The sequence below is a fragment of the Chrysemys picta genome, chromosome 2 (assembly GCF_011386835.1).
Source record: "Chrysemys picta bellii isolate R12L10 chromosome 2, ASM1138683v2, whole genome shotgun sequence".
Taxonomy (NCBI): domain Eukaryota; kingdom Metazoa; phylum Chordata; order Testudines; family Emydidae; genus Chrysemys; species Chrysemys picta.
Genome location: NC_088792.1, coordinates 60858016 through 60877112, shown reverse-complemented (window position 1 = coordinate 60877112; position 19097 = coordinate 60858016). Strand labels below are relative to the sequence as shown.

Genomic DNA, 19097 nt, shown 5'->3' with positions numbered 1-19097 from the left:
CAGGTTTCAATGGCTTCTATCTTTTAAGAGTTATGGGGAAATTATCCCACTGTTCAGTCATTAAATCCATGAGCTGGTGTAGATCAGTTTTCCCTTTATAGCAGACCAAGTTTACAATGTCTTTCCTGCTGGGTTAAGCTTTAAGTTTGTTTACAGGTAACAGCTGAAAAGCAACATTACCATAAAAGATTTTTCCAAAAACCATACACACTATACATTGTTACAGGGGTACTTATTAACATTAAATTTATTTTAATTAAAGGTATCTTGTTATACCGTGCCTTTTATTTAGACAATTTGTTTGCTGACAAGGTATGTTCTTTATCTGCAACTTCTTTGAGCTGGCAGTTCTCTCACTTCCTTTATCAGTTAGGTAATTTGCATCAACACAGGCTTGGCTTTTGGATTTAAAGCCATCAGCAGAGCTCAGAGACTCTGTCTTAAAAGGAACACAATTAACTTTTACCAGAGTTTTGATTACTTTTAACTTTTGCTTCCAAAACACACACAGATCTGAAAAAGAAAACACAATCTATTGTGGCTCCTTTGGAGCCCTAATAGGATTTTAATTAAGTAGCACGTTTTGTTTGCATTTCTTTTACCCACCCCCCATAATATACACTGCACATGTCTGCACATTCCTTTTATACTTTTACTTTTAAAACATTAGCCATATTAATTTTTACATAAAGTGTAACTGTTTCTTTTGTTCTTACAGAGTTTTATGTACTCTTATCACAGTGACAGTCTGATTACACAGAGCCATCCCAAGGCTCAGTGTTTCTAACATTGCTTCTTTTTGTTTTGTGCACCTCACCCCTGCTGTTGCTTCAGAGGGGCACTGTCTTTATTCTTTTACTACAGCTTTCATCTGCTATTTTGTTACAAAAACAAACAAACAAAAAGAATCCAGAATTTATCCCTATTCTTTTGGTTTTGACTGCCCTGCTGCAGTCATGACTTGGTCTTTATTTGAAAACATTTAAATTTTGGAAAGAATCAAGTTACCCCTTAAGGGTTAACTACCAAATCCCAAAGCCAACCAACACTGATTACCTGTGCTGGCAAAAAGGTCTGTTAGTTTTGCAACTTTGAATTAAAGAGTCAAATGGATTTTAGTGGCATTATAAACAAAACAAAACCAATTTATCTTAAACCTACAAAGCAGGAGTTTTACAAACCTCACATATTTCCACAGACAGACAGATACATATACATTCTCTTTTCCTTAACATCCTTTTTACTCTGCTTTGTTTTTACATAGCTGTACGTAGATTACATTCCCTTTATACATTTGGGGCAGTTAAATTCCAATAGAAAACCCCCTATGTTCTTTTAGCAAACCTGACTAAATTGTTTATAGTCAAATGATTTTAATGAGATAGTCTCTTTACCTGGATTATTTACAGACATTCTTTTCGAAAAGGGCCCATTTTTCCTTTAGAATGGCTGCAAAGAAACCAAAAATTATTTTAACAAGGTTCTTAACATTTTTACAAGGTTTAACTGCTTAATTCTCTCCAGCCTCTGTAGAGTTAACTTTTCACTCTCTTTCCTTAAATCACTTGTTTATCTCTCAAAATGACATCTTTATCAACTCAGATTTTACCTACTTATTGTTCCAGGGGTTCTTACTTGCACTTACTCCTGACACTATGCCCTTAGAGCTTCCAACCTGTTTTTTTTTTTCCCCCAGTTTCTTTATCTGTTGCTTGCCTGCTTGTCTGGGCCCGATCCTGCTTTTTCCAATGAACGATTTTTGTGAGTGATATTGTGGTAATTTCACAATTTTGAAAGAAATGTTTAAGGAAAGGGACCAGGAAGGGTGGGGGCTAGTTGAGGAGCCCACCCTCCTTAAAGAATCAGTTTCTGAGGCAGACAATGAAGGGGAACAAAATAAGGGGCTTTTTATCCTTTTTACAATGAGATGGGAGTATGCAGGGGGTTGAGATCGATCCAGAGTTGTTGTTGTTTTTTTTCAGAGAACGGGGTAAAGAGGAGCGCTCAGTCTGGTGGTGGAAGAGGAGGCTTTTAATAAAGCTTTTAACTTAATATTTGAATATATTTGAGAGAGGTGAGTTTTGATTTTGTCCACCTACGATTTGTCTCTTCCCACCACTGCAGAAACAATTAACCTCTCCTTTAGCCAATTTAGTTTTAGGTTAGCCAAGTTTGTCTTTTAAGACATCCGCTCAGTCTTTGTTCCAAGATTTTAACAGTGGCCACTGAGTTTTGGGATCTCCCTGAGTTAGCCTAGACCATTTTTCCAGAAACTTACAGGAGTCCGGACCCTTCCTAAAACTGAGCCGGCGTTCCTTTAGGGAACTGTCCCGACTTAGACGTCTGGTTACCAATACAGGAGAACTTTACACACACCAATCACACAAGAAGGAAATTCAGGTTCGTCAGAGTGATGCCCGGTGCAACACACAAAAGGAGCCCACAGGCTACTGCCTCAATCGCCCTTGCTTTCACACCAAGGATTTTACCCAAGGTGCGGTGCGGCTGCGATTGTGCAGATTTCACTCAGACTGTGGGGACAGGAACCCCTTGGTCGGCCGATCCCCGGACGGAGATGGCACCCAGACTCAAACACTCCACAGGAGGACAGATAGACACAGAGACAGGACAGTCCTCAGTCCGGACAAAACACAGAAATAATTACCTGACCAGATTCCTGATGTCAGATCCCGGGATCCCTACCAGAACAGAGTGGGAACCAACAGGTTCGATGGCGTAGACCTCACTGTGGTCATGCGCCCTTCCGTTCAGGAGGAGGACCACTTGGGCCAAATGCCCAGGTGCCGGCTGCCACGGTCATCCTACAAAAATCAGGAATCACATGGCCCCAGTGAAGACAGTTGCGATCTCGGTGGAACCTCCAAATTGTCAAAGTTAGACTCAGGACTCATAGTTTGTTAGACCACTCTGTTTTATTAGCACAGCGCTCTGCTAATACATTCAGATAATGTGAACCCCCATGCAAGATTCAAACAGTCTTATTTATACAGATAAAAGGGTGCGAACTAAACAAAGGGACAGAGACAGCAAAATTGTAAAATTTGCATAGGGCACAATATGCATATCCTGCTTCCTTATTAACTGTTATCGATCTAAGGCTAATGCTTCACCAATTGCCCTTAAGTGGGGCAATTCATTAAGCAGTTAATGTCTGCTTTCCTGCCCCCTGGCTTGCAGCATTTCTCATTTCTACTTAAAGGTACATACAGCATTCTTTAATTCATTCTATTTCTTTAATATAATTCATTTCACTTTCACACTATGGTATCTGAGTTCATCCATGAGCAAAACTAAACCTATGGCCAGGTCTACTCTTGAAAAGTCTTTGCCAGTAAAGCTATACCAGTATACTACACCGGCAAAACGCTCCTAGTGCGGATGCAGGAGTTGTTCCTGTTCCCACTGAAATGGCAAAAATCCCATTGACTCCATTGGGATTAACACAGTTTGGGACAATCATGTATTTGTGCTGCTCACCTTTCCCCCCCTGCTAATCTACAGTCACAGACTTCTGAGCTATGGAAGCCAAGGTGTTTATGAACTCTTAGGACAAATCAGTCCCTGTCCCAATGTGCTTTGTACAATGCCTAGCATAATGAGGACTGAAGTTGAGTCTTGTAATAAATTTTACAACAAAAAATAATGTAATGGTAGGGTGACCAGATGTCCCGATTTTATAGGGACAGTCCCGATTTTTGGGTCTTTTTCTTATATAGGTTTCTATTACCCCCACACACACACACACCACCTGTCCCGATTTTTCACACTTGCTGTCTGGTCACCCTATGTAATGGTAATGAGAGCGCGGGGCCCTAGAAATAAACAGACTTGCGGTATAGGGTTTTGAGCAATACTGAAGTCCAGCTGTAAAGTAAAAGGTAGTGGTGGGGGCAGGGTGTGTGTGTGAAGAAAGCGATGGGAAACGTTGCTTTTTCTTTCAAAGGGAATTATATCATTTTACCCTGAATCGGGGGGGGGGGGGGGGGAATGAAAGGAGGAATCATCACACATGGCCCAGGCCTGAACTCCTTAATCAGGCAAAACTACCACTAGTTTCCCCAACTTTCCAAAAACCTTGGGCACTCAGATTCCAGCATGATGAGGGATGATATCAGCACCCAGATGGATGGGATGATAATTATCGGATTTTATTTTTGCACAGTGGAAAGGGGTGGGGAGCCACAGGGTACTGTAAAGCCTGCGTAAGTTTTCGGGTTGTGAAAGTTTTCGGGTTCAATCCTTGAGGGGGCCATTTAGGGAACAGGGTAAAAAAAAACCAAACAGTATCTGGGGATTGATGGGTCCTGCTTTAAGCAGGCGGTTGGACTAGATGACCTCCTGAGGTCCCTTCCAACCCTGATATTCTATGATTCTACTTACTTAACTGATGGACGTCCCTACAAGTGTGGTGAAGAATCTGAGCTTTGAGATGTTTTTCTGAATCAACTCTCTGAACTTTTTAGGAGACATTTAAACTCATTTAAGCAGGAAAGAACCACAATTGGAGGCTTTAGTCCTTTTACCCATTTCTGGTCCACACAGCAGCATGTCTTCACCAGAAATGGTTTTCTTCTTTTGGGCGGGGGGTAGCTGTGGGGAAGGAATCACTGATAGGAGATGTGGAAAGGGGGCCCCAGAGCATTACCTTGAAACCTGATCCTTCGGTACGTGGAGGAAGGAAAACAAGGTAGCTGAAAACTGGGCGGCGGGAAGCAGCCTGCTGTTTATAAGGGGCAGGGTAACGGGGGCACTGAGGTTTCGGAAGAGCAGCGTCTGGGACACACCACACCGGGGACTCTGCCTTGGTTAGGGAGCGAAGGCAGGTGTGGGCACTCCGCAGTCACAGCCGCTCTGGGAGCAGCGCAGGGAGCAGCGGGCAGGTGAGGCTCAGAACCGCTGGGACGGGGACAGTCTCCTGCTGCGGAATCTCTCCCATCCCCCGAGACGGGCTTTACCGAGCTGCCCCCACAGTCACACCCCCCGCCCCGGGCAGGAGCCGCCTGGGGTCGGCCCAGGGCTGAGCGATGGGGAAGCTCCAGCCGCTCTGGCGCCAGCGGCGTGTCCGAGCAAAGCCCTCGCCCAGCCCCTCCGCGCTCCTCGCTCTCCTCCCACGGGGGCTCAGCGGCGCTCCCCGGCCGCCGCACGCGGGCAGCGGGGCACCTTCCCCGGCAGGAGCGGGGCCGCGTCTCTGGGGGCTGCGCGCTCCATGGCCAATGGCAGCTCGGAGGGACACGCAGCAAGGGAGCCCTGGCCGCTGGGACTGAAAGCAAAGGGATCGTGGCCACTGCGGGGGAATGGGGGTGGGTGAAAGTAAGAGGGTCCGATCCTGTCGGGACCAGACAGGTGTAGTGTATTAAGCTGCTCAGGGTAGGAATGTGCTACTGTAGTAAACTGCTGCCTGGTGTAGCAAATGCCTACAGGTAGCAGTTTCTTGCACTATAGTATATGTGAAACTGCTACCTGTAGAAATGTGCTATTTGTAGCAGTTATTTATAGTACAAATTGTAAGAAACAGCTTTTGTAAAAAGATGCTACTTCCCTCATAGGTCATGTTTTCTAGACCTTACATTTTTTTTTCTCTTCTCTGGACTCAGTACACAATAAGTAGCACATTACTACGGAGAGCACTTTAATACACTACATCTGCTGCCGCTACCGCAGCGGAGCCCCGGGCCGTTTAAATCTCTGCCAGAGCCCCGAGCCCCAGGGCAGCGGCAGCAGCCAGGAGACGCCGGGGCTCTGTCGGTGATGTAAAGGGCCCAGGGCTCCGCTGTGGGACATCACCTGGGCCGCCGCCGTTACCTCCGGGGGCTCCAGCAGCAGGGCTCAGGCGGAGATTTAAAGGGTCTGGGGTGGTAGCGGGGGGCGACTGGGAACTCCTGGCCCTTTAAATCACCCCTGGAGTCCTGGGAGCTCTGGGAAAGGAGGAGGAAGACTATGAATAGCTCGGCTTTCCCTCCATGTGGGAGAGACCAATTGGGAAGCAGAGGGGAAAGCAGGTCTGCCTGCAGTCTGCCAGCACAGCACTTCCAGGCCCAGCAACTGGCCTAACTTGTAACCCCAGCCTGCAGAAAAGGCCTAGGAGCGGACAATACTCCTGTCACCGCCTGCCAGCAACCGGAGGAGATAGCCTGTCTTTCCTGCCATTCACTGCTTCCAGCCTGCCTGCCCTGCAGTTAGCTCACACCAGATCCGGGATTTTAGAACCCATGGGTTCCAAGCTTTAAAGACTATCAGCACTGTCAGAAGGGAGTGGGCAGTTCATCCATATCCAGTGATCCCTAGGCAGGACCTGCTTGTCTGAATCAGTCTCCTGACCATTCGGCCAGAAATGGAACCGGAGGGGGTATCCTGTATTAGGACATGGCTACACTTGCAGATGTAGAGCACTTTGAGTTAAACCAGCCTTCGGAGAGCGCAGTAGGGAAAGCACTGCAGTCTGTCCACACTGACCACTTCAAGCGCACTGGCGTGGCCACATTTGCGGCAGTTGCAGCAGCACTGGAAGTGATGCATTATGGGCAGCTATCCCAGCATGCAAGTGACTGCAACATGCTTTTCAAATGGGGGTGGGGGTGGAGTGTGACAGGGAGTGTGTTGTATGTATGTGGGGGGAGAGAGAGAGTGGGTTTTTGGGGCATGCTGTCTTGTAAGTTCAGACAGCACCAGACCTCCTTTCTCTCTTGTTAGGAGGCTTATTCCTTCACCCTCTCACTTCCCTGGTCCTTCTCGCATGAACAGGGAGCAACAATACCCGAAGTCCAAAGGCGCAAACAATTCAATGTTTATTGGCATGAACTTCCAGCAAGCATGATTCCAGTTTCCTTCCTCAGTGTCCCCCTTCCCAGGTCTGACACCACAGAGCCTTGCCTGTCTCCCTGTTCCCATTCCCACCCCCCCTTAGCAAAACATGATTCCAGTTCCCCCACCCCCAGTCCCTGTTCCCATTTCCCCCCCGCCCCACTTCCTGATTGACTACACACTATATAGTAAAACTTGAGTTCTGCTTAGCTATACCTTAACCAATCAAACCGGGGCACACTGCCTGATTCCATACCAAGTGGTTAAGTTGGTTTGGACAATAACCCATTTCTCTGTGGACATTCAATGGACTTATGATGTGGACAAAAGCATGCAAAACCTGCAGGGGCAGCTTGTTACAGCTTGTTGCAACTGCCAGCAACTGGACACATTAAGATCTTAATCCTGTCGAAGGAGGAGAGGCAGTGTTTTGGTGGTGGCTCAGATATTGGACCATACTGCAGTGGTCAGGACTCGGTGTTGCTGTAGATTGTGTATTGTTAACTGTACTTTTGTTACATTGCATATGGAGATAATCTATAAGTAATGCAATGAGCCCTCCCCACCCCGCAGTGTGCAAGACAACCCGGACCCGACCTTCTCGGGCCCACTCAAATGGGAAGTCTGGAACACTAATTGGAATAGGTGTGGTATGCCCGTACGAGAGAAGATGCAGGGCACTGTACTACACAAGGGACAGTGGGACAAACGGAATATGGACCACCTTCCACCTTGATCCCTGGCCCTATCAGGAAATGTGTTGCCATATTTCCTAAGCTTTTCCAGGGATACCTTGGCAGGAGGATCCCAAAAGAAAAAAAAAAGGGGGGGGGGGTAGAGTGTTAGGATATAGATATTCAAGCCTGTCTGTAAAAGCCTATACTTTAAGAATTTACGTGTATTCTTATCACTTAACTAGTTATAGAGGTATAGAAGAAAGAATCAAAATCACTGTCTGTCTCTGCAAGGGCCTTCTCATACTGTGACAGTCTGAGGCTCTGTTCTTAGGCTAAGGCCTTTGGCTAAGCAGCAGAGGCAGCCGTAAGCTGAGAAGTGAATGGTCACATCTTCACATTCCAAACTAGTCACATGGAAAGAAGGTGCTATTGGGCTGTTAGGAATACAATCCTGTCCTGCTATTCCTATCACCTCCAGAGAAAGGGAAGAGCCTAGAAGATGTAAAAGGAAACTTAGTTTGATAGCATCCTATCTGGCAAGAACTCACTTATCAATAGCTGGGATGTGAAATCCTCATTTCTGTATTGTTCTATCACTGTAGTCTCCACTTTCCCTATTGTTTGTCTGTATAATCTCTGTCTGGTTCTGTGATTGTTTCAGTCTGTTGTATAATTAATTTTGTTGGGTGTAAACCAATTAAGGTGGTGGGATATAATTGGTTAAATAACCATGTTACAATGTGTTAGGATTGGTTAGTTAAATTTCAGTAAAATTATTCACAGCAATAAGATTTACAGATCCATTTGTGCTCCAAAGTCCAGATAGCAGCGCGTAGATGTGTGTAGTTTGGTTAGGGGCTGGTGTAATTGTGCCCCTAGTAATATGTACATTTTCAGCAAAACACCTTATACACAATACGCCCAATTGTCCACCCCTTGCCATAGGCCATTGATTCTGCTTCTCCATAGTCATAGGAGAGGGGCACATCCAAACATCTTCTTTGGATTTACACCATTTTACACACCCCTCCATTGATTCCCAGTGAGCTCCTCCCCTTGTCATTATTCCCATAGGGCTTGTGGGGCCCACCTTAGTTGCTGTTCTATTTCCAGGCACCATGGTAGTTATTACACAGGTGCTGGCCTCCTAGTTGAGCATTTTGCATTCCCATACACATCTCCCCTCCAGGTCAGCCTTTTGAAGCCATCCCCCACCCACGTAATGCTAGCAACAAGACTAACACCACAGACACAAAACATAGATCCATGGTATTTTGGGTTATTCTTCCGCTGACGCCAGCGTGCTTGTAGAGTGTCTGAAAAACAAAAGAAATAATTTCCACCCCCTCTGGTGGGGACAGATTATTGCTTAAAAATAATACCAATTCCTTTTACAAATTTCCTTGCTAATTGCAGGAAAAACAGAAGAATTACCTCCAGGCTGTCCTTATTTTGTTCTATTGTCAGGCTAGTGAATTATCCCACTCACTGGTCATTTATGAAATTTATGAGGTGGTGTGCCTCAGTTTCCCCTCTTGTACAACAGAGCAGGTTTGCAATAGTTTCTATGCTGTACCAAGCTTTACGTTTATTCTCAAGTAATAGCTGAGAGACAGCTTCAGATTTCTGCTCTGTACACACACACACACACACCCCCCTTAGGGTTAACCTGTCCCCTTTATTTTCAGGCTTGACTTGTTTTTTCACCTCCTTATTCTGGAGGGCCATAATCTGAGTCTTCTAGTAGCTTGTCTGATGACTGGATGTATTAATTATTTGCAGGTTCTTTGTGCTGCTACTTATGGGCAGTTTCCTCCTTCCCCCATCAGCTAGGTAATTTGCATCCACACAGAGGCTTTGTTGGCTTGCTTTTGGATTCAAAGCTATCAGCAGCTCAGAGAGTGTCTTAAAAGAAACACATTTCACTTCCACCAGAGTTCTGATTACTCTTCACTTTCATCTCCTGTTCCAAAACACACAAAGATCTGAAAAAGAAAGCACAATCTATTGTGGCTCCTTTTGGAGCCCTAATAGGATTTTAATTAAGTACCATGTTTTACCCCTTTTCCAATTTACACTGCACATGTCCTGGGAAATAGTTTAACTTCCATAACATTATATTAGCCATATTAATTTTACACAAGGTGTAACTGCCTCCCCTGTGCCCACAAAGTTTTCATGCACCCGCAAAGTGACAGTCTGATCCCCCAGAGCTACCCCCAGGCTCAGTGTTCCCATCATTGCTCCCCTTTTCCTTTTCCTATGCACACGCACAAAATTATCTTTTGCCTAACATCCCTTGCACTGTGATTACATTTTTACACAACTGTACCCCGATTACACTTCCATCTTGTACAACCAGAGACAGTCAGTGGCAGTCAAGTTAACTTCCAATAGAAACCCCTGACATTCCTTTAGTGATTTTGATTACATTACCCAATAGTCAAATCATTTTGATCAGATTATTCCTCCGCCTGCTGCCTGCAGCAGTCCCTTATAGACCATTTCTGTGGGAAAAGGGCCCATTTTCCCTCAGAATAGCTGAAAAGGCTTCTGGGGACAGAAGCATCGTGGTGGTAGTAGCCACTCTACCTGACCCCCTGGTATAATTAAATTACCATCATGAGAGTTCGCTATACCCTCTCCAAGCAGCTGCGCGGATTGTTGGGGAGGGGGACTTACAGGCTGCTACTCACCTATCCGATGTGATGCATCTGAGTCAAGGGCACCAAGATGTTAGGAGGCTTATTCCTTCACCCTCTCACTTCCCTGGTCCTTCTTGCATGAACAGAGAGCAACAATACCTGAAGCTCAGGGTTTGGAATGTGCCTGTCGCTAACCTGTAAAGAGACAGCAGGGCCTGCCTAGGCCTAGAGGGGAGTGCTTGTGTTGCCTGTGGTACCTGGAGTTGGGGAGCTGATACCCATCAGGCACAGACAAGGCTTTCTCGTGCTAAGGGCAGGTGGCCACAGCCCTGGGTACCCCCAGGAAGCAGGCCGCATTGTTGTCCTAATTTTTAAAAATGAACATGGTTCTTTAGAAAAGTAATTTACCCTGATGTAAAAGTAGTATGTAATGATAAATATTTTTTATTCCCTAGGAAAAGTTGTTGAAAGGAAACAAACAATTAATAAAGAAACATAAACATATCTTAATGTGAACTCTTTGAATGGCTATTGTCTCTGAAAGGTTGTGCTGTTTTCTTGTGTATGCAGATTTTACCTAAAGTGATTTACTTCTGCAAGTCTAATAACCATACAACAGAATAACACAATGAAGGACGATTTCATAAATTACACAGAAAAGGAACCACCTAATCCTAGTAAGTTTTTCGGTTAGTTGTTTCGTCTTTTGAATGTTAGGCTAGTTGTTGGAAGGATGTACTCCATTGCCACAAAACTAAGCCACATTTTGAATCTTGTCTGGTAGCCATGAGGGATTTCAATTGAAAAACAGATCAGCCCTCCCATCGTCCTCCACAAATCATGCTACTCTGGCTATTAAGCTTTCTTCTGTGGTTTCTTTACCCAGCGAGTATGGACCCTTTTTGGGGATCTATGTGGAGGAAACAGCATTCAGAAAATATTCTTCGCTAGCACTGAATACATGTATTCTCTTTTAACTTAGTCACAGCACTGGCTGGGCATAGCTCTGTGTGGCCTTTCTATTAACTTAAGTGACCCTGGTGTGTCTAGTGAGGCACTTTAGCTTAAAAGTAACTAAGGCTCCCATCCTGTGAGCATTTATGCACATGAGTAGTCCCATTGAGTTTCAATGTGGCCGCTCACATGCCTAAAGTTATTTACATGCATCAGCAATGGGGCCTAAACGTGCAAATGCTCCACTATGCATCTGAAGAAATGAGGTTTTTACCCACGAAAGCTTATGCCCTAATAAATCTGCTCATCTTTAAGGTGCCACCAGGCTCCTTGTTGTTTTTGTGAATACAGACGAACATGCCTACCCCCTGATACATGCTCCACTATGTGAGTCAGGAATTAGTTAACTGAATTAAAGCAAACATAATAGTGTCCTGTAAGTCTCTACAAAGGTGTTCTAAAAACTAGTGATGGAAAACACAGTAGTTATAGTTCAGGTTGAGATAGGACAGACAGTTGGTGTGTTGTGACCATCTTTTATCCTATAGTTCACAGTCACCTCACTATTCCGTTGTGATTCCTCTGTCTGTTTCTTTCATCCACTTGTTGATTATAAACTCTTTTAAGCGGAGATCCTCATTTTTTGCTTGTGTTTGTACAGCCATAGCACAGGGTTGAGGGCTGTAGGTACTACTGAAATACCAACAAATAATAAGTATGCCTGTTCCACTCTAAGGCCCCAATCCTGAAAAGACAAAGGCCTGGTCTACACCTAAAAGTAGGCCCTCCTAGCTACATTTCTCAGAGGTGTGAAAAGTTCATGCTCTTGAGAGACATCGATAAGCCAACCTAAGCCCCAATGTAGACACCATTACGTTGTCAGAACAACTCTTCCATCAACCGAGCAGGTGGATTCACTAATCCCTTCCATCATTGTAGTAAGTGTATATGCTACAGAGAGCATAGCTGCAGCTGTGCCACTGTAGCACTTCTAGTGTAGACATACACTTAGGGATACCCTCAGTTTTTGCAAGACTGAGGCCCAAGTTAGTCTTTAATGACTTCCCTTAAAATTAGTTTGTTTGTTCTCAGCTTGGATGTGATTTTTGGGGAGGAAAAAATTGAAAGTGATTGAGCTGTTTCAAGAGCATGTGAAAAATGTAGTTTTCCTGCTTTAAAAAATCAACTGTTTTGGTGCTCAGATAATTCAGAAAGGGATTTAATGTGCTTCACAAGAAGCTGATTTAAAAGACCTTATATTTGTGAAAGCAAAACCTACTTTCTCCTCCACAGAATCTACAAGTAATGGCTATGACAATCCTGCTTTCCAACATGATGAAAAACCTGAGCAAAATGACCAATTACAGAAGAACAAGAAAAAGTAGGGGTTCCTTGATCTTAATACGCTGTTAAATTTCTTGCCCTGCCTTTCAAGAAAGAGCCTGGATTAATTTTGCATTAATCTCTTTAGAAAGAAAAATGAGAAGTCAAAGGAAAAGATGGTTGGCATTTTGAAATTGGTTAGTGCATAGTTTATTGGTTTGATTTTATTTCTCATTGTTCCTTTTCTTTGTCTGTTGTACATTATGGTAACAGACTAATGTGCAACCACAATACTGCATTTCGAAAGAGAAGAAAGATGTCTGTGCAAAACTTAGTATTGCCGCACAGCCATTTTTGTGCGTTGATCTCAGGCTTCCCTCTTTAAAAATATGGCCTGTTGTGCAAAGTCCACCCACAGCTAAGTGCCAGTGCTTGACGATGTTTCAGCACTAGCACCATGACGGAGTGAAATTCACCCATGTTAAGGACTGAAGTGAAGCATGTGCGGTAAGTAGGGCCTTGCCCTGGCTCTCTCAACTGGAGATAATTTTACCATTAGTGCATAATGTCTCATGAATTATCCAGGGAAACAAGTGCTGTGTTTTTCTTAAATGTGATAACTGCTACATATCTGTTTCTATTGGTAGGCAGCAGCCAAATATTTGTCAACTACCTGTTCTTGTTTACATTTTAAATGCACTGAGTAAATATGGGATGTACTATAATGCACACAGAGAGGCAGTGAGTTGCACAGGTGATGTTATCACTTTGTGAAAAATGTAAGATATATTCTTTTTTCTGCAGATTGGGGGATTCATCCTGCCATCCTGCCAACATGTCCTAAATCCCTCAATAAAAACCGGCCTAAAACTGTGTGTAAGCTTTTTCAAAGTTTATCCCAAATGCTATGTTTGCCTTCACAGTATCTAATTCATTGCTTCATAAAGTGTTTTGGGATACCCAAATGGCGAATGGTGCTATGTAAAAACAAATCCTATTCTATGTGTCTTAGTAGGATATTGTGACAATTATGTGAATTTGTCAACCTTCAATTAATACCTTTTTCTTGATATTCATGTAGTTTGGGTATGCCGATTGGCTGGATATCATTTTGATGATAATAGGCTTGATTGCAGCTGTTGCAAATGGAACAGGACTGCTACTTATTATCGTTGTCATTGGAGAGATGACAAACAGATTTGTGACGATTGGCCAAGCAGTAAATATGTCTTCAGGTAAATAAAGTTTATTCAACTTCTGAAAATATTTGTTAGGGTCTCTTATTTACTGGATTGGCAGAGGTTCAGGATGGAGTGCTTCTGTGGCGTTAAAAGCCATGAAGAACATAGTGAATTCTGAGGAGTCCTTCCTTTTTACCCTGCTGTATAGTACAGTAGCAAACTAGACACTTGATAAATTACAGAGCAGTACATTTGGTTACTATAAAATGACTTACTACTTTCTATAGCTTATAGTTAATCCATGGAATTCACTGTCCCAGGAAGTCACCAAATCAAGTTCTGTGATTAGATTTTTAAAAGAACAAAATATGACCATTAATACTATTTTGCCTCGATATGAGCTAAGCTTATGAAAAGGGCAATCATAACTTACCCTAAAATATATGTGCTGACACCTGGAAGGGGTCTCCTATTTCTCCCTGGTCTGAACAGTTTTGCACTATTGGTTTGGTGCATTATTAGTGAAATTTTCCTTTTTGCGGACAGTCAGCAAAAGGCTGAGCCACCACTTGGACCACATTTGGGCCCAGTTTTGAGGCTTGGGTGGAACCTCAGTGGTGCATAAAAGTCAGAGTTATGGTGTTGGCCTGGATGATTTTTGCCTTATTTGAGGTAGAAGGGGGAGTTATCAACTTCTGAAAAATCAGATATTGCCCTTTGTTGGAATCCGAAGGTCAGATCAGATAAAGCTATGATCTGACCAATGCCCAGTGATGTAGTGAGCTAAATCCATGACATCACTCTACAGTAACCCTCTGAGCTGACTCAGAAGTTTGCCCTGTTTGATCCTCCACTGGAAGGATGATGGATGAAAATTACAAATCTACAGAGCTGTTGCAGGGAGTGTAGTGTCCTACAAAACACCTATAAGATTATGGCCTAAAACCACCGTGCTTTCTTTTATGCCTGTTCTAATAAAACTGAATATTTTTCTATGTTACAGTTAATCTTTCAGCTGTGATGAATAGTAGCTCTACTTGTCCAGCAATTCCAGGTTTAGATATAGAAGCTGAAATAAGCAGGTAAGAACCTCTGCAATTATTTTCATAAGAATAGCACAGTGTAGTTTCTATATATATTTTTTGTCCATTAGGCTGTAAGCCAAATTTGGCCCTCAATTACATCTCATTTTCTTCAGCAGGGTTGAATGTGACCTGATGTGTCTAACTTGTCTTGCAAGATGCAATTGACCTTATGGACTTTTACTGTTTTACTACAGGTTTGCCTACTACTATGCGGGTATTGGCTTTGCTGTAGTGATACTGAGCACCGTCCAAGTCTGGACATTTTTGACCTCAGCTGCAAGACAGACAGCAAGAATCCGACAAAAGTTTTTTTTCGCAATACTTCACCAGGAGATGGCTTGGTTTGATACCAGCCAGAATGGAACGTTGAACACCCGACTGACGGCGTGAGAAGGCTCTATTTATCTATGCATCAGGAACATGAGCCAAAAAGAAGACTGATGTTTACCTTTATAGAATTAGCTACAGGGAATTGCCAGGAAACCTTTTTAACTAAGACCCAAAACATTACTGCTGTCTGAGGGAGGAATTCGTTATCATTTTTCACTTCATTTTCAGAATTTCAGTGACATTTCCATTGCGAGGGCCTATGCTTTGAAATGCAATATCTTACTCCTCTGACATTAGCTTTGTAGTGTCTATGAGCTGTTTTGCAAACTACTGTAGATAAACAGCTCTGCTGTCTCCAGCTAGTTTACAAACACTGAAAACACTGACATTGTATGAAATGAAACTGCACTCATAGTTATGGCCACTATGTTATCATTTTGAACCTGATCCCAAACCAATTAAAATCATTAGGAATCTTTGGATCAGGTCCCTTGTGCAGGGATTCAGAGGAAGATATGACCAGGGTATGAAGAGTTTCTCCAGATTTAATTTTTGCAGGGAGGGATATGCCCAGTTTTTGGAAGATGTGAATCCTGAAGGGAATGAGAGAGGCTTGAATTTCACCAATCCTAGCTCCCACGTATGTAAATAGCAAGAGAAAATTAGTGTGCCACACAGTGGTTTTCCAAATAATAATTTACTAACACAGTGCTTGTCACTGTATCGGACGCAAAATGGAGATATTCCTTGCCTAAAAGAACTTAAAATCTAATAACAAAATTGAAGAAGATAGAATACATAGGGGAAGTTGGAGGAAAACATAATGTAAAGGTTTTGGGGGTGATTTTTTGTTTTTGTATGGATTATTCCTTTTGGATATTGCATAAATGAATTGGGTCAAGTGTGAATGAGCAGGGGTAGCAATGGCAGAAGTCTATCTAGAGGTTACATCACAGAAAATGAGTTGTGATCTGCTAGTTCCTAGCCCCACAAAGAGCCATTACTGCTGTTCAGTACCCATGTCCAAAATTCCACTGACCAATAATTTGAACAGTTAAACTTCTGACAAGCTTCTCTCCAGCAAAACAGAAAAATGTGTGAGGAGGAGGCATTCATCAAAGTTAACAAATCTCTTTTTTAATTAACAGTGACATTAACACCATCCAGGAAGGCATCGGAGACAAGTTCTGTATATTTGTACAATTCTTTGCTATGTTTCTGACAGGGATTGTTATAGGATTTGTCTACGGGTGGAAACTGACTTTGGTGATTTTGTCAGTTAGCCCCCTCCTTGCTGCAGCAGCAGCAGTTGGATCAATCGTAAGTGCTGGGGAAAAACTAATAAGAATTCTACCTCTAAAATCAGATTGAGAGGGGGTGAACCCCAAAGCAACATGACCACATAGTTTGGAGAGCATGGAGAGCAGCCCTTCTCCTACTCCACTGGCTCCTGCCCCAAAATTTGCAGAGCTCTGTCTACACTGAGCATCAGCAGGCAGGCATTGGCATGCCATGGAGGCCTGAACGGCTTCCAGTCACCACCACTCACCACATGGGAAGAGGATGATCAGCATTCATCAACTGTGACCACATTAATAGCTATTGCTTGTAATGCACAGAAAAATTTACCAAGTGTTTCTATTCATAGGGTGTATTTTGTTTTCTCTCCTCCTGTCCCCCACCCAAGCACTGAAAATGGTGGAGGAAGAAACAGGATTGTGACCTATAATTAAGATAACTAAGTTATTTACATGGTCTCCATTACTATAGTTTCTGAGTGCCTCACAATCTTCAGTGTATTTAGCCTCACAACACCATGCAAGATCAGGGATTCCCATTTTACACATGGAGAAATGAAACATGGAGAGAAGTTACTTTTCCCGAAGTTGCCCAGGAAAACTTTGTTGGAGTGGGGACTTGAACCCAGGTCTCCTAAATTCTAGGCTCTTTCCCTAACTGTTTGATCACCCTTTATATCAGTACGTAATTTACACCAGTTAAACAGATTTCAATAAAATACTTTTCCCTTCTCCCCCCCCCCTCTGAATTTTCCAGTTCCTGGCATCATTCACTACAAAAGAGCTGACTGCTTATGCTAGAGCAGGAGCTGTGGCGGAAGAAATTTTGACTGCTGTCAGAACAGTTGTTACTTTCAATGGACAGATGAAGGCATTAGCAAAGTGAGTGGTTTTTTTAATTAATTGATTGTATATAATATTTGGGAAAGTGATGTGGTTATTTAAAAAAAATCAAAGATGATCTGTCAGTTTATCCCCCAGATAGCTGAGAAGTTCAGATGAAGATAAAAATGAGCATATGGAAGGAGATGTTTTCTGTCACCCATGAACATTTGCAATCACTCAATTGACCTACATTATGGAGGGGCATTGTAAGGCCCAATTTCCCTCTGACACTAACCTGAAGTTGAATTTGGAGCTGAAGCTATAGAAAATAGAGTCTTCTCTAAGGCTCCAGTCCAACAAAGCACTTTTGCAACTACTTTAAGCACATGCACACTCCCACTGAAATCATTGATTAAAGTGTTTACAGTTAAGCTCATGCTTTACTGGATCATGACTTTAGGTAGGATTGCCTATCACTTTCCTATGTCATCGACTTCAAGGGGGCTACCCATATACTTAAAGTTTGTGCGTGCTTAGTGCTTTGCAAATAATCCTCTTCTTCATCTAATCTGAACAGCACCAATGATATCTGAGCAGTTTATGTGGAAGAAATTAATTGCACATCATTTTTGGATCCCTTCACTACTGCGTAAACTGTGCCATTCATTTTGGGCCTTCCCACTTTTAGTCAGGGCATTTTTGTACATATGTGTTGAGAGGGTTCTACAAAGCTTCTGAGCATGCCATTGAACAATAAAATGATATGCACGTCCTCCTGAAACGTTCTGAGAACATTGCTGGGCTGAGCAGTGCTTTCTGTAATGCCCTTGAGAAGCTAAAGGGGATTAGATAGCTAATGAGTGAACAGAAGCTGTTATTGATTGATGGAAAACCATAAGCTTGTAAAGGAATCGCAAGCAAAAAAAGAATGATGTTTTTCATTAACTAATTGTTAACCTTTGTCCTTGTCTCACAGGGGTTAACTAGCATAATATGGTGCTTAATTTGTATTTGATTGCTTGCTATTGGCATATATCTTGGTAACTTAGCTTATGAGAATAGTTCTTGGCTTCCAACAGCGTTCATCAAGATCAAACTACTGCCAGGTTGTGGAGTCAAAGGGGACTTTGGCTTCTGTTTACTTGTTTGCTTTTATCTAAAGCACTTTTTCTTGAAAAATTGAGGGAGCACTAATTCTTACCTTTGCGAGCTGATATTCATAGAATCCTAGAAATGTAGGGCTGGAAGGGACCTTGAGAGATCATCAATTCCAGCCCCCTGCACTGAGGTAGGGTCAAGTATACCTAGGCCATCTCTGATAGGTGTTTGTCTAACCAGTTCTGAAAAACCTCCAATAATGGGGATTCCACAACCTTCCTTGCTAACACATACCAGTATTTTACTATCCTAATATTTAGACAGTTTTTCCTAATATCTAACCTAAACCTCCCTTGCTGCAGATTACCCTGATTATTTCTTGTCCTGTCTTCTGTGGATATTGGGAACAACTGATCACCATCCTCTTTGTAATACTCCTTAGCATATCTGAAGACTGTTAGCCAGGTCTCTGCTTAGTCTTTAATTTTCAAGACCAACATGCCCAGTTCTTTTAACCTTTCCTCAGGTTTTCTAAACTTTTTATCATTTTTGTTGCTCTCTTCTAGACTTTCTCTAGTTTGTCCACACCTTTCCTAAACCGATACACTACTCTGGCAGAGGCCTCACCAGATACAAGTAGAGTGGAACAGTTGCCTCCCATGTCTTAAATGGCACTCCCCTGAGTGCACCCCAGAATATTACCTTTTTTTCACAACTACATCACATTGTTGGTTCATATTCAATTTGTGATATACTTGAATTCCCAGATCTGCAGTACTACTACCTAGCCAGTTATTCTCCATTTTGTATTTGTGCATTTGATTTTTCCTTCCTAAGTGTAATACTTTGCACTTGTCTT

General features: G+C 42.9%; 1 protein-coding gene across 1 annotated transcript in view; it reads left to right on the top strand.

The window, feature by feature from the left end:
* Positions 1–4704: 4704 nt before the first annotated feature.
* The window catches only part of LOC101936723 (ATP-dependent translocase ABCB1-like), a 59688-nt gene continuing 45295 nt past the window's right edge, over positions 4705–19097 (top strand). The window contains exons 1-9 of the mRNA XM_065583264.1: positions 4705–4901; positions 10715–10821; positions 12392–12479; positions 12570–12618; positions 13503–13656; positions 14606–14684; positions 14882–15073; positions 16166–16337; positions 17073–17197. Of these exons, the coding sequence (XP_065439336.1) occupies positions 10773–10821; positions 12392–12479; positions 12570–12618; positions 13503–13656; positions 14606–14684; positions 14882–15073; positions 16166–16337; positions 17073–17197 (908 nt within the window). The 5' untranslated portion in view covers positions 4705–4901; positions 10715–10772. The remainder of the gene's footprint in view (positions 4902–10714; positions 10822–12391; positions 12480–12569; positions 12619–13502; positions 13657–14605; positions 14685–14881; positions 15074–16165; positions 16338–17072; positions 17198–19097) is intronic.